Source organism: Polistes fuscatus, unplaced genomic scaffold (genome assembly GCF_010416935.1).
Source record: "Polistes fuscatus isolate 324 unplaced genomic scaffold, CU_Pfus_HIC Scaffold10, whole genome shotgun sequence".
NCBI lineage: Eukaryota > Metazoa > Arthropoda > Insecta > Hymenoptera > Vespidae > Polistes > Polistes fuscatus.
Genome location: NW_025112998.1, coordinates 7,620,926 through 7,637,755, shown reverse-complemented (window position 1 = coordinate 7,637,755; position 16,830 = coordinate 7,620,926). Strand labels below are relative to the sequence as shown.

Below are 16,830 nucleotides of genomic sequence, written 5' to 3'. Positions count from 1 at the left end.
GCGTTTGCTACTTTTGCTGCCGGGTTTGGAACGTGCCCTGTCGTTCAATTTGATCCAAACGCATATGTAACAAATAGTAATGACGCAACAAGGTACGAGAACTTGCAGTATAGTTGTGAACGAGCTGAATACTTTGCGAAATGGTTCGCTGGGCCATTGTTCTTCGCAATACGTATGGGGTTCGACGAATTGCATGTAAAATCCGTAAGGTAACGTCAAAAGTAATGCGACTATCCATATTCCGAATATAATGATCCAACAAATTTCAATCTTCATACGTGGATGAAAGGGAAACAAAATAACCAGAAAACGATCTATCGCGATACTCGTTAATGTCCAGGTACTGATATAAACGCTAACACCTTGAGCGTACGGTACCAAATGACACAACATTCTTCCAAATATCCAACCACCCAGGAACGTGTACAATGTGGTAAACGGTACCGCCAATACGCACAACAACAAATCGCTGAATGCCAAATTGGTGATAAATAAATTTGTCACGGTTTGCATTTGACGATTACGTAAAACAACGTAACAAACCAATACGTTACCGAATACACCTAATATAAATATATTACCGTAAAATATGCAAAATATTATTTGTACGCTTAAATTCGACATTATCAAATCGTATGACAGGTTGCTCGTGTTGTTATCGTAACTGCTTGTATTATCGATACTCCCGTTTATTTCCATTATTATATCAAATTGTTATTTTAGTTGTATTTTTGATGAAACCAATCGAATCCTGGTTTTCTCTTTTTCTCTTTCTCTCTGCAATTAAACTTTATCTCTCTCTTATTTCTTATTTTAACTCGCTCGTAGATTGCCTTATACAATCGATCATTCTTCAATCTAGGCTATTATTAAACCTTTTTTTAACTTCTCTCTCTCTGTCTCCCCTTATTTCCCCTTCTTCCTCTACCAGTTCTCGATTTTTTCTTTTCTTTTCTTTTTCTGCCGTTATCATCGAACTTCTATGGGTTTCTTATTTTACTTCTTTCTTTTTGTTTCTTTCTATTATTATTACTATTATTATTATTATTATTTTTCTTTACCTCTATCGTCTACTTAAATTTCTTTTTTTAATTCCTTAATTGAAATTTTCTATCATCCCTTTTTCTTCGTTCGCAAATGTTGTCTTCCTTTTTTAATTAAAGAATACAAAATTTGGATCTTCCTTACCGCACGTATATTTTCAATTCGAAACTCATTCTTTCTTTTCTCGTTTTTTTTTTTACTTTTCTTTTCTTTTTCCACCCCTTGCACGCTCGCAAAAATCTTTCCCACTTTTTCCACCAGCACCAACACCACCAACACCAACACCACCACCACCACCACCACAGACACACTTTTAGTTTAATCCTACTCGTTGTTACGTCTTTGCTTTTTCTTCTATTTATTCTTCGTTAATACTTTTTTAAACGAAACACGAGAAATTCTATTAATGTTTATATATCGCAATAATTAATATAACATTAACGATTAAACATTACGAGAGAATAATAGTTCAACGATCGTTCGTTTGATCACCGTTCCTATTTCTTCGATTGTTTGTTTTGTTTTGTGTTTGTTTTTTGTGTTGTTCGTAAAGTGTTTTAAGTGGATACTCGTAATATAATTGAAAATGTGATAAAAGAAGATAACGTGTCAATGACCTAGAAAAATGATGCTGTTGGATATGTGTAAGGGTGAATAGGGGCGGGGAGGGGGTGGAGAGGGGGGAGAGGGGTGGTGGTAGAAAACGAGCGAAAAAGATCGAGTGTACTTTTCTCGATATATTTGTTTGAAATTGGAGCTTTTAAAGTACTCTAACACACATTCGTTCAACGACGACTAAACGAAAACATTAAGGTAAAGAAAACGGTAAAGAGAAAAAATAAAAAGAGGAAGAGAGAGAGAGAGAGAGAGAGCGAGAGAGAGAGAGAAGATTCTTTTAGGGAAACACTTGAGTTGGGAATTTTCAAAGCAATGATCAAAAGTCAAATGAAAATGTTGCTATGGGTTTTATAATATGCGTGCGTGACTCCTCGAAAGAAATATTTATGATCTCGAGGAAGAAATAAATCATATTTTAAAATATAAATTTTATATATATATATAAAATGTGTGTGTGTGTGGGTGTAGGTGTAAATTATTTTATCTATTATATATTTTTTTAAATATATATTTTCAAGAAATATATATATATAAAATAAATATTTATATTATTTTATTATAAATATATAAATATATAAATATTTATATTATTAAAATATATATTTAAAAAAATAGATATATATATAAATATTTATATTATATATCGATATCAAAGTAACGATAAATTATCATATTTAATAATATAATATTTTTTAAATTTAATAAATTAATTAATTAATAAAAAAAATTAATTAATTTAATAAATTTGAATATTTTTTAATATAATATTATTTAATACATCAATGTATAATATTATTTTATTATAAATAATATCTATAATATATATTATACGTTATATATATTTTTAAAAATATATTTATTTCTACGTGTGATTTAATCTCTCTCTCTCTCTCTCTCTTTCTCTCTCTCTCTCTCTCTCTCTTTCTCTTCTATTCTTTAAATATGTAATTTTATGTAACAATTAAATTTGAAATTAAATTAACTGCGAAAGAAAATAAAGGAATCGTGAAAAAATGAATGAAAAGAATAGGAGTGAAGAAAAGAATAAAAGTATACATAATTAATAGGAGAGAAAAAGAATAATTGAATATTTAACAAAAAGAGAGAGAGAGAGAGAGAAGGAATGGGCTCACTTTAAAAGGTTGAGCAAAGAAACTGAATCGGTCTAATCTGATCTACATAAATCGAGGTCGTAAGATCAAAGATTTTATTTAAAAATAGAAATTCTCATTCTCTTATTCTCTCTCTCTCTTTCTCTTTCTCACTCTATTCTTTTCTATCTATTTTTCAGTCAATCTATTTATTCTCTATCTATTTCTTTCTCTACCTGTATCTTTCCTCTTTGTAAACGCCATCAAACCATCAAGTTTCACTCCTACGCAACAGAAATCTCTTTTCTTCCATTTAAACTTTTGAAAAAATAGAAAAATCTTTATCGTAGATTCGTGCTTCCGAATGTTAACAAATGAAAAAAAAAAAGAAAAAGAAACAAGTGTAATCTGTTCTATTTATATTTTTTATTTTATTTTATTTTATTTTATCTTATTTCATTTTTTTATTGGTTAGCACAGCATCAGAAAGAGAAATTCTGAGTACGAGAAAACGTTTGTAAGATAATAATAATAATTTAAAGAACAAAAAAAACAAAGAAAGAGAATATGTGCTAATTAAACAAATACGAAAATTAATCTACAGAAAAATTAATGTCGGTTGTTTAAAAAATAATATACGTTTTTTTATAACATAAGGAAATGCACCGATTTTTAAGAAAAATCTACGATATTTTAGTTTAAACAATTGAAAATATTAATAGAGTGTACGACGTATTTTAAATGATTGTTAATTAATCGAAATAAATGTATGTTATAATCTAAAATCACAGAGTATATGTTCATTGTAACGTTTTCTTAAAAATCCAACAATAAACTGTTTTTTATTTTATTTTATCTTATTTATTTCATTTTTTGATTGGTTAACACAGCATCAGAAAAAGAAATTCTGAGTACGAGGAAACGTTTGTAAGATAATAATAATAATTTAAAGAACAAAAAAAAACAAAGAAAGAGAATATGTGCTAATTAAACAAATACGAAAATTAATGTACAGGAAAATTAATGTCGGTTGTTTAAAAAATAATATACGTTTTTTTATAACATAAGAAATGCACCGATTTTAAGAAAATCTGCGATATATTTTAGTTTAAACAATGAAAATATTAATAAAGTGTACGACGTATCTTAAATGATTGTTAATTAATCGAATAAATGTATGTTACAATCTAAAATCACAGAGCATATGTTCGATGTACCGTTTTCTTAAAAATCCAACAATAAACTGTTTTTATTTAATTTTATCTTATTTATTTCATTTTTTATTGATTAACACAACATCAGAAAGAGAAATTCTGAGTACGAGGAAAACGTTTGTAAGATAATAATAATAATTTAAAGAACAAAAAAGAAAAAGAATATGTGCTACTTAAAAAAATACGAAAATTAATGTACAGGAAAATTAATGTCGGTTGCTTAAAAAAATAATACGTTATTTTATAACATAAGAAAATGCACCGATTTTTAAGAAAAATCTGTGATATATTTTAGTTAAACAATTGAAAATATTAATAAAGTGTAAGACGTTTTTAAATGATTGTTAATTAATCGAAATAAATGTATGTTATAATCTAAATCACAGAGCAATATTCATTGTAAAGTTTTCTTAAAAATCCAACAATAAACTGTAAACATTGTTCCTACGAAGTTCTTTTATTAAGAATTTTATTAAAGAAATAAATTCTATTAAAATAAACTTTAACAGAGGACAATATGAAATTAGTTTACTGTTGGATTTCGAAGATAATAATACTCTGTGCTTTTTAAACTACGATATACGTTTCGTTTTTTTATTAATTAACAATTATTTAAAGTATATCTAACATACTATTAATATTTATGATTATTTTAACGTTTTTGATACACACATACACACACACATACACACACATACATTTGATTGTTTCATTCTTTCCTAAATTTGTCAAATTAAACACTATGATTTATTTGAAATGTCAATCTCAATTCAAATCATTCCAATCGAATAAATCTCAAATTAATCGAATCTATAATCGACAGTTTACTTTGATGATTAAATTTAAAAAATAGATTATATTATTGATTTCCTATCCAAAAATATTTCTAATTAAAATTCATATCAAAGAGAATATTTAAACTTAATTACTTTTATCAGGAGACACGTATTTAACCTGGTACGAATAAATATATATATATATATATATAATAAAATAATAATAATAAAAATAATCAATTGATTAATAATGAAATAATGTTAAAATAAGATGATATTAATACCACGAACGATGTATCGAATGCGAATCGAAATTTATAACTCAATTGAACAGTAATTTCAATTTAAAATACATTTTCATTCTAAACGCATATAATAAATAATGAAATTATTTAATATACAAAATAATGTTTTAACTATATTATTATATTACTTTACTGTGCATTAATTAATAATCGATAAATTTCTAATATATATATAAAATATATTATTTTATATTATTTATTATTATATATATATTATTTTATATTATTTATATTATATTTTATTTTTATTATTTTATATTATATATTATATATTATATTTTATTATATTTATATTATTTTATTATTTTATATTATTTTATATTATTTATATATATTATTTTATATTATAATTAAATATTATATATTATATTATAATTTATATTATTTATATTATATTTATATTATATTATATAATTATATAATATATATATATTTATTTTATATTATATTATTTATATATATATGTAAGTAATAACTCTTGATGCATGTATAAAAAAAAATACGATTTTGATATATTAATTATAATTCAATCTAACTTTGTTTGTATTTTTTGCAAATTTAATTTTAGAAAAAATCACTTTAATTTGTTGTAAAAATAATAATGAATAAAAAAAAATTTCGCCGAGATAATATGTGTCCTTGTTACGAGATAAGAATACATACACGCGCGCGCGCGCACACACACAACACATATACGCGCCCGCGCGAGCGCATATACACGTATTGCCACCCACGACGTTTATTTCGGCCACCTGTTGAAGGATTCGCATCAGACACCAACGTAATTTCTTTCCCTTTCACTGACAACCCCCATCCCCCTCCACCCCCCTAAGTAAGAAGGAAATTCTTTTTTTAATTCTTACAACAAAAATTTTCGTGTTTACCCATTATTTCTTTCAAACTACGCCTACATAGCAAAAAATGAGTTTTCTTTTTTTCTTTTTTTTTTTATGTGATAAAAAATTTCTCCCCATTGTAAATTACATTCAATGTGATATGAAAAAAAATGTTAGTTATCGAAAAAATGAATTTTTTAAAAATCCAACATACATTTTTATGCACTGTCGATCATCCTTTTCGATAGATCGATCGTTCGATTTATCGATCATTCGATTATTTCACACGAAGAAAAGAACGTTACTTTTGTAATTCTTTTTCTCTTTTTTTTTTTTTTTAATCTTTTTATGGGGAAACTGTCTGATTTTTTAACAATTTTTATTTGTGTTTTTATAATTATTATTATTATTATTATTATTGTTGTTATTTTAAACAATTTAAATTTGATCGAAAGATAATAGATTTCTTAATAATTTAACACTGCCAAACAGAAAGAAAATATTTTTTTATTTATCTTTTTTATCTAATTAATTTTTCAATAAAATTTATTTCGCGCGCTCTCTCGTGCGTTTGAGGTTTTTGAAGATTTGTATGTGTGCGTGAGTGTGAGTGTATGCGTGCATGCGTGTTAAATTTTGTACTTTAAACGATCGAAAGTGTTTTATTTTTAAGATTTATTTGTTCCGATCGATCAACACCATAGATCATCGTGTTCTCGGCGCTGTGAAAAAGAACAGATCGAAATTTTAAATCGAAAGAATTATTGAACGATTTAAGAAATATCTAGTCCCGTCGATCGATAGTTCGATAAAATTTTTTTTTTCCGCTGCGATAAAGAAACCGAAATTTTTTTAAAACGTATTTTTTTTAATGTCGTACTAAGAAAAGAAAAAAAAAAGGACAAAAACAAATATTTACTCGTTTCCCCGTGTAACAATAATTCTTAATGATAGAAAATTTCGATCGTATTTTTGTGAAAACGTTTTATTTTTTTATTTATTTTTTTTTTTTTTCAATTTTCTCTCCCTCATCCGATTTCTACGTTTTGTTTTTACGTTTGTAAATTAATAGATCAATCTATTGTGCAACGCGTATAAAATCCAATTGAGATTTTCTCGGAATTATTCACAACAAACACAAAATCATCACACAAATACCAGATCGAAACTATTTGACCACCTACACGCGCCGTTTTCCATGAGCAACTGAAAGCGGAAAATTCGCATCAATCCAAGCGGAGCTTTTGATCGCGCCGTTTTTCTGTGCATGCGCACTAATACCGTTCCCTTACCCCCCCTCCTCACCCCCACCCCCCCTCTTACCAATACGCGTAATTTTCTCTCCTACTCCTCTTAATTAACCAATCACAATTTCTTTTCTTACGTACAAATTTCGTACGAACGCAAATTTCTGTTTTTTTTTTTTTTGTATATTTCATTTAAATAAATTATTATATTTTTAGAGAATAATGTAGAAAAAGAATTATATAGATATATATAAAAGAAAGAAAAAAAAAAAGGAAAAAAAAAATTTATATACATTATTACCGTTATATATCGCATATGCATTTTCGCATTATTATCGTTAAGTTAAATTATATCAATTTACAATATTATATCGTTACATTGAAATTATATACAAATTGTATATTATTTCACGTTATTACAATTACGCATTATTGTAAAATATCATCGATTCGTTTTTTTTCTCTCCAATGAACAATACATTTTCAATTTGACTCGTATAAAAATGAATATCTAAAGATTTGAGATACTATTTTGTACGTTTTTAAATTTATGTTACCAGAAAATACATATTTGTATCTGACAAGAAGGGTATAAAGGGAAATATTATCAGAGAAAATAACTGTCCGCATGCTCATAAAATCCAAACAAAAAGTTTTTTGTTTTCCCACAAAACATGACACTGATAAACAACTTGCTTGCTATTTTATCAAGTTTTCGGAGTGAATTTAAAAGAAATAAAAAATATAACCAAACAAGGAGAGAAAATACGGACGAGAAAATAAGGAAACGTAATTTTGAGAAAAAAAATTTAACGTGTAACGAACAAGATTCGTAAAGATGTCGAATGATATGATTGGAACAGGGAAACGTGTTTCTATCGAATGTAATTTATCGGCAATTTCTAAATACGATTTACGATTGTTTCCTTATTGGTTCCTAAAAATGGCATACGAATTCTTTCCTACGCGAAATAATTACAAAAACCCCTTCAATTTTACAATTTAAATTTCATAAGAATTGTACAAAAAAAAAAACTATTCTATAATTTATTTTCTTTTTTCTCTCTCCAAAAAGACATAATACGTTGATTGATAATCATTAATAAATTTTTCCAAATATTAAATGTAAATGTAAAATAAATAAAAAATAGTTCCTTATGAAAGTTTATAATCTGCCAATTACCTACACCTTTTTTCATACCAAAAACAATGACCCCTTAAAGTATAATCGAAGACATTTTTGAAATATTTCAAGTTTAATAAAATCTTGATGATCCAGCATAGATACGAACGTTCGGTTAAATTTATAGAAAAATGATAAAAGGAAGGAAGACTATGGTTTTATTACATAAGAATTTACTGGTATGAGAGTTTCCTTGAGTCAGTGAGAAAATGTTAGTAGGTGCAGGGAACGCAAACGGTATATAAGATCGTTTTATTCGTGGAACGCGATAATCTTGCGATGCATGACTGGGATCAATATTTATGGTATTTGAAATATTTTGAATTCGTCGAAAGGGAACGATGATATTTGGTTGAAAATATTCGACCTAAAGAAAGATGAGAAAATGAAAATCTAAGAAGAATTTACACGATTATAACTACGTCGGTAATTATCATCGAATGGTAATTATCGCTTGTCGGTAAACTAGAACTCTTTCTTACCGATAGTCGTTACATTGCATTCAAACAAATTTTGAACAAGAAATCATTGACTTTATCAAAAAAAGACACTACCTATACATATAATATTTAATATAACAAATTTCTTCTTATAATAATTAAAGATTCATTCAAATATATATATATATATATATATATGATATATTATGACATGTATATATATATATGATAAATTTCAAAATGTTGAATAATATATGACAACGATCATTATAAAATACAGTGGTTTATTAATAATTAATCATTTAACATCGTCATAATCGTGATAAATTAAAACTAACGAATCTATTATTTCTTACTATACATCAGAATTTTTCACTTATTTTCTTCCATTATATTGTAATGTACAGATTTTTCCTACTGGCTATTGTGTATTATATATATGTCCTTATGTGAATATGTTTATTTGTGTGTTATGTACATGCAATCTGCATAAGTAAGTATAAATGTATACTCATATATATGTGTGTACACATATAGAATGTACATATACCATATTTCTTTATTATTAATATTAATATTATTATTATAATTATTATTAATATTGTTATTATTACTTTTATTTATAGACTTAAATCATAAGTCATCTGAATTATGAAATCTAAACGCCTTCACACTTAATCATTCATTATCTTTGTATCTTTATTTCTTTAATTATTTTTTTTATATCTGTATATATATGTATACGTTAAGCTATATACATATATAGCTTTTGCTTTTTCTTACAATTATTACAGCAGGTAATTCTATATCCAAAATGCTTAAAACTTTATAAATTCGTGCAAGTGCATTATATCTTGCGGTGCGAGGAAAAGAAGTTACAGTCGAATCATTGTAAGAAACTAAAGTAAGAGTAACTATACTAAAATATCTTAATTATACTATTAATGAATATATTTTTCTTTCTAGTTTAAAACGACACACGTGGTATCAATTATTAATAGTTAAGAATTTATACTACTTAAATGTAACTTAATAGGGGAAAAGAAAATTACTCATAAGCGTTAAGTAACAATCGAAAAGAAGATACTAATAATAACTGACAAAATAAATTAAATGATAATATGATGGTGTGCGTATTTAATCTACTAATGTTATATTTATATATATAATTTTCTACTAATTAGCATTTTTTATTATTGTAAATATAGTTAGAAGTGAATCTTGGAAAAGATAGTTGCTTTTATAATAGTATTATAGTATTTATATTTATATATATTTACTATCTGTTTGCAATGCACCTGCATTCAAAGCAGGATGCTTCTGATCAAAAATGAAGAGTATATATTTCTATGCGTGTGTATATATATATATTTATATTGGTTAATATTTTTTTTTTCATTTAGTTTTATATACATTATTTTAAACTAATTACTACGAAACTGATCCTTTCCAAAAATTCGCTATCATAGTTTCTTTAGTTTCAATGTGTTGTAAATAATTATTCTCTGCGATTAGATAATACATTAAGATCAACAAAATTATGCTGACTATTAGCAAAACTTCGTAATATGCAGAATGATATTTTTATATTCTTCTCTTTATTTTTCTTTTCTTTTTTTTTTTTAAATCAATGGTCGTTCGAAGTTAATCTTTAACTGATTATAATTTCTTTTCTTTTCTTATCTTTTTTTTTTTTCTTTTTATGTAGATATGATATTATCTTCTAAACATCTATACAAAGGCACAAAACGTTTGAAAATTTAATCGGGACTGAAAATTTTAGTTCGCTTTCTTTCATATCAACGCTTGACATGCTTTATCGACCTACAGAGTTTTATATTTTAAATACACAGCATTGTATCACTATAATTTAAATTTTTAAAAAGAGAAAATTATAAAAAAAATAACACTAAAAAGAAACTAAAAAAAGTATTAAAGAAAACGAAGCAGTATATAAAATAATTAGCTAATCAACATACGTATATATACACTATTATCGGAAATATAAATTCAAGCATACATTTACACATATGCGATACGCATCACTCATAAAAATAAATAACAGTCGTGTTCTATGCATATATATTCATATATATATATATATATAGAAATTTCCTATACGATCATGTATTCAACATAATCCAAGCACAATCTGATCACTCTTTAAGAATCTACATATCTTATTTAATAAGTGAACAAAGTATGGATGGATTCAAGAATCGTGGACAACTGTTAAATCTATTTACTATTAAAGAGTTCCAAATAAAATCAGTAAGAATAATATATTAATTATGCGAGTTATTTTCTTTTTAAATATATAACGATACAGAAATGCGCTTTTATCTTTTTCTTATTTCATTTTTTTTCTTTCTTTTTTCTTTTAGCTTGTCATCGATGTGAAATTAAAATTGTAAGAATAATATATGCTTTGATCTTGATGATAATAATGATAATAATAATAATAATAATAATAGTAATAATATCGCATTAGTGTTTCTCTCAAAAGTATTGTACTGATATTATTTGAGTAGCATTTTAGGAGGTACAGATCTTAAAGATTTAATTCGTAGATAAGTAATATGTCGTATATATGCATTTCTTCAATTTGATATAAGTTTCTATCAATCTAAATGAAATACCTGAAGTACGATCAAAGCAGAGTATATAAGAACTTTATATTTTATTTGTTATTTTCTCTTCTTCTTCTTCTTTTTCTTTGTTTTCGTTTTGTTATGATAGCTGCTTTTGAGTATTACTTGATATTTTTATAATTCTCATATAAATTATTAAACGCGCTATTAAAACTTATTTTCTATTTATGATAGCCAAAATTTGAGCGATGATTGAACTTGAAACGGTGATTAATTTTTTCCTATTTTTTTTTTCTTTCTTTCTTTCTTTCTTTTTATATAAAATATTACGAACAGAAATAATACATGCAAAGTGTACCAATTTTTGTATGCAAAATTTTGTCAATATATTTTTCAAAGCTTTTAAATAATTTATTTAAAAGTTATAACAAAAATGCGAAACGATAATGGACTTGTGTATCATTAAAACAGCATAAGAATACATTGCCGATATCTATTTGAATATGCAACGATAATATCTTCGGACCTCACTTTAAGTGGTATCGAACAAGAAAGCAATTAGTTGTCACTTCATATTTTTGTTATAACTTTCTAACAAAGCGTTTAAAAGCTGGAGTTTGTATAGCATTTATTCTTTATTCTTACTTATAAAATAGGCTAGTAAAATTTTTCTAAGAAAAACAGGAGTATCCTGTATATATATCATTTCATAAGTGATACTTTAAAATCAGATATTATTCTTCAACCGCTAAACATTGCAGCATTAACACAAGAAAACAAATTGGTAACTCTTAATAGAAAGTCAGACATACTCCGCAAAGTTATTTCTTTTTTCCTCTATTTTTTGTTGTTGCTCTTCTTCTTCAATTTACATTTAATTGGCTGACTATATTTTGACCTTAATCTTTTTAATCTTTCGCATAAGCAATTGAATTGCACGTTTACTCAACAAACAAACAAAATCACAAAAAAAAAATATATATATATATATATATATATATATATATATATAATATATATATATATATTATTTGCACTTATTTTTGATTTATGACTCGTTTATATTCATTATAGAAAGTTTAAAATCTGCAAAACTAAAAAATATGTCATGCACCATATATATATATATATATATATATTTCTAGTAAACGTTTAAAATTTATGTATCACACATGTCTCTCTAACTCTTTATAAGATATCCTAAAATGTACAATACATGGTAGTAATAGATTCTTAACTATTTAAATTTCTGCTGACAAAATCGCAGAACGAATTATTACTTTTAATTTTGTTGAAAAGATTATAACTGATTTCACTTATCTTCTTTGTTTCTTTTGTGATCGAACAGCCAGATCATTGCGCAAACAATACAATTTTTTAATCGGAAAAACGTATATAATAATACTTTACATACATACATTTCTTTTCGTTTTTTTTTTTTCTGAAGTAACCAAAATGCATTGGAAGATTTAATATTTAAAAGTATGAATCAACGATTGTGTTGAATCGCGCAATGGACGTATATATGATGTAGAAAAACAAAAACAAATTTTTACATTTATTTGTACTATAAAGTTGACAGAGGTACGTTAGCAGTTTAATAGCTGCAATGTACGCAGTAATGTATTTACTCTATATTATCAAATACATTATAATAATATTGCTAACACACAGATAAAACTACCTTTACAGACTAATGTATGAACTATAACAGCATGTATATATTTAATTACACACTTCTATTATCGTAGAATATATTTATTATTTTTTTTTCTTCTTCTTCCTTTTCTTCTTCTTCTTCTTCTTCTTCACCAGTCACACTGCTTTGGTGATAAGTTACCACGAATTAAAACGAATGTTTATATTCAATGTAATAACGTATATTATATATACATTAAAAGAAAATGTTTTCTAATTGTCGCAAAATAAAAGACCTCTAAAAAGAAAAAAGCGAAATTGTATATAAATTATAATAGCAAATTGCTATATATAGAATGCATTTAATATACATAATCGCTGTAAACGAAACTTCACCAAATTTATGTATCTTCTTATGCATTTATCATTGTTTTTACTTTATAAAGATTAGTCATTTATTTAATTAATCTAATCCAAAATTTATGTTATAACTAAATGGACAATGTCTCCTTTATCAACTTCTTCATTGTATTACCCATGGTAGAACTCGATGGGCTAGAAGTTGTAAAAGACAATTTAAATAAGTAAGGCTGAACATCCGGATAAGAAGTATCAAAAATCAAATCTAATTCAGCCTGATTTGGCATTTTTGGTAAATAGTCATGCCTGTTCATGACCTCTGTTATATAAAGAATTTTATCTGTCAAGAGATCACCAACTTTCTCCCTACATATTTGACGTTCGTGCTCGGTGGCTAATTTTATTAGCTCTAACCTGACCGTCCATACTTCCCACGGTATACACTCCGTTTGGAAGGGCCAACGGTTCTTCTTTTTTTGAAAAAATTCTAATGATATTTGACCAGAACCGGGGCTATCCGTAGAACGTAAAGCTTCTGAGAAACCAGATATTTCTTTTTTTATAGTTTGGTCAAGACACGTTGAAGAACAGCATACGTATGTGAAATCGATGAAATCACAATCAACATCCTGATATCCAACAGTGCCGACGGAATAGCTGCCTTCTTGTTTGTACTTAAATTTTCCAAGGCTTCTATGAAATAGAACGCTATGAAATATACTTGCTACAGCTTCGTCCACTTGACGACCCTCCATGCTTAATTCAAATAATTGCGTTCTGGCGTTCATTGTGATACCTAAAATGATAATTATTTCAATCGTTTTCAGACTTAATTTTGCATCCTTGCTAAATAAATTATATTAAGAGATTAACATGTTTGTTATCGGTATTGTGTATCTGTGACAGACAGATTTCCATCAAGATCCCAGCGTCATACATTTATAATCACTGTAATCAACGTTAAAAATAAGTTCTGAATCTCTTCTGCATGGTACGATAACGAACGTGTTAAAAAGAAAAAAAAAAGCAAGACAAATAGAAGTATAGTTTCAATGATTTGCCAATAATGTATTACGTACTTCAAATTTTTAACTCGATGTACTACAATAAAAGATCATAAACTTTTAATAAAATAAATTGTCTCTTTTACAATTACTTTTGATAATGGGCACCAACAAAGCAATAATTGTAACATATTATTATTTGCCCTTAAAAAGAGAAACAAAGAAACAAAGCTTGTTGAAGAATAACTAAAGCATTGAAAAAGAAAGAAATAAACTAACCAAAATATATACTAACATTAAATATCTAATATAAACTATAATAAACTTAATATGCAAATTGAAATTTATTAGCTACATCGTGTAACAATTATACGTAACTAAACACCAAATGGATATAAAAATAATTACTCGGAAAATAAAAATAAATAAACACAATTATTTTTTCTCATAACCTCACAAAAAAATAACAAAATAAAAACGCGGATCATCGGTGCAACGTTGCAGCTGTCTTTGGAAATAGTCCAAACGTTAACGTTTAAGTATGCTGGAGAGGTTATAATCGTAACAGCTTTCCACCATGAATGATAGAGGAAAATATGAAAATCATATTACAATCTAAACGCCACGTTTTCCATCAATGATATGAGAGAAATGGGAAGAGAGACAAAGAGAAAGAGAGAGAAAGAGAAAAAGAGAGAGAGAGAGAGTGCGAGAGAGAGAAAGAGAAGGAGAGAATAAAAGAAAGAAAGAAAACAAGGGAAGGGGAAAGAAATTTGTAAAATAACAAAAAAAAAATAGAAAAGAAATAAATATGAAAAGAAAAGATATATATCGTGCAACGTGTTCGAATATAACGTCAACTTCCTTTACACCGTTTTGCCGCGCTACGAATAATTTACGTAACGATATATAATCGAGCTCGATCGCATTGAAAAGACTCGAAGAATATCGAAAGGATGTAATATTCAAAAATGAATACAATAATTGAAAAGCTTAATTGTAATGAGTTATTATATTTCTTTATACTTACTTCGTAACAACTGTTCTATTATCGAGCTCGAAATGTTGAATAATTTCAATTGATTTGTATCGTTTCTTTTTTTGAAAGACAAAAAAATATATATATATATATATGTATGTGTGTATATATATATACATATATATATATTTATCTAGGTTAGTTTTGTCTTATTCCGTCGTAGTTGTTACTGTCATCATCACCATCATCACCATCATCATCATCATAATCATCATCATCATCATTATCATCATCATCGTCATCATCATTATTGATATCGTTATTATCGTCGTCGTCGTCTTCGTCTTCAACCCGTAGTAATCATCGATCATTTCTTGCATGGGGAAAATCTTTCGCGTACTGTGTTTTCTTAGACCAATGCTGTTACTGTTGTTACTGCTGTTTCTACTACTACTACTACTACTACTATTTTTGCTGCTGTTACTGATGCACCAGCACCACCACCTCCGCCACCACCACACCACCACCACCACCGCCACCTTCTTCACCGCCGCCGCCACTGTAACGACAACGCCGTTACGACCACCACCACCGACACCACCACTGCACTATTCGTGTCTTTTAATTTATAAAAAAAAAAAAAAGCACGATTTGTCACTGATCCACTCTGTAGTTACTGTTGTTTCTTATTGTTCGATGACTCCTTTCCATCTCGATTTACCTTACTAGTTCCTTATTATGAAGGAACACGTTAGGTATAACACGTCCTTAATCTCCGACAAACGCTAACTAAAAGAACGAGACGCTGCTTTGTGGATAAACAACAGCTGTGTTTCGAACCTGTGCCATCTTGAATTTTGTTTACTCGACTCTCCGCTTGACTATGCAACTATTCACTTTTATCTTTTTTTTTCTTTTATTAATAATACATATTTTCTTTTTATTTCAATCGTCTTTTTATTATCTGATTAATTTTATTATTTATTTATTTATCTATTTATTTAATAATATAATTTATATTATAGATATATATTGATATATCGATATATTATATCGATATGTTATATCGATCAAAAATGTATTTTATATTTGAAAAGTAATTGTTGAAATATTATATTTTTGTTCGTTTATTTTGTTTATAATCGTAGATAACAACGTTTAAGAAATTAAAATATTAATTATCAATTATATTGAATATATTTTAATTGACAAATCAAAGTAACTAATCAGATATTTATCGATAATCTTCTTCGATGATTTACGAATCGTATTTTAAACGGTAAATTTTAGCGCCAAAAAGTAAACAATTCAAATGATAACATACGTTGATGCGATTAGAAAGAAATGATTTTATCTTACAATTAGATTGAGAATCAAAAACATTTGCATGAAATTTAAATGAATGCATATGAAAAAAAAAAAATAAACGACAAGCGCATTAATTTATGTTGTTTATGATCCTTTTTGTTAATACATGTAATTATCAAAATTCTCTTTTAAATAC

General features: G+C 26.6%; 2 protein-coding genes and 1 long non-coding RNA gene across 5 annotated transcripts; all 3 read right to left on the bottom strand.

Annotated features, from left to right (window-relative positions):
- On the bottom strand, window positions 1-1,013 carry LOC122524752 (prolactin-releasing peptide receptor-like; the record flags this gene model as incomplete). The annotated part of the gene is given in 1 exon segment (XM_043647172.1): window positions 1-1,013. A coding segment is annotated over 1 exon segment (699 nt), but the record flags the coding sequence as incomplete, so codon positions are not given.
- Window positions 1,014-2,945: 1,932 nt separating this feature from the next.
- LOC122524774 lies at window positions 2,946-7,172 on the bottom strand. Its single transcript, XR_006305620.1, has 2 exons — window positions 7,043-7,172; window positions 2,946-3,071 (listed from the first exon to the last, which is right to left on the bottom strand). It is a non-coding gene; the product is annotated as an uncharacterized LOC122524774 (long non-coding RNA).
- Window positions 7,173-12,878: 5,706 nt separating this feature from the next.
- Window positions 12,879-15,854, bottom strand: LOC122526148 (autophagy-related protein 101). 3 transcript variants are annotated; one of them, XM_043649362.1, is made up of 3 exons: window positions 14,423-14,562; window positions 14,217-14,291; window positions 12,879-14,139 (listed from the first exon to the last, which is right to left on the bottom strand). In XM_043649362.1, exon 3 carries the CDS (start codon window positions 14,129-14,131, stop codon window positions 13,475-13,477), a length of 657 nt encoding a protein of 218 aa, XP_043505297.1. In that variant the 5' UTR covers window positions 14,132-14,139; window positions 14,217-14,291; window positions 14,423-14,562; the 3' UTR covers window positions 12,879-13,474. The 3 variants fall into 3 exon arrangements, with proteins under 3 accessions (XP_043505297.1, XP_043505296.1, XP_043505298.1); XM_043649361.1 differs by lacking the exons at window positions 14,217-14,291; window positions 14,423-14,562 and adding an exon at window positions 15,378-15,854; XM_043649363.1 differs by lacking the exon at window positions 14,217-14,291.
- Window positions 15,855-16,830: the final 976 nt, after the last annotated feature.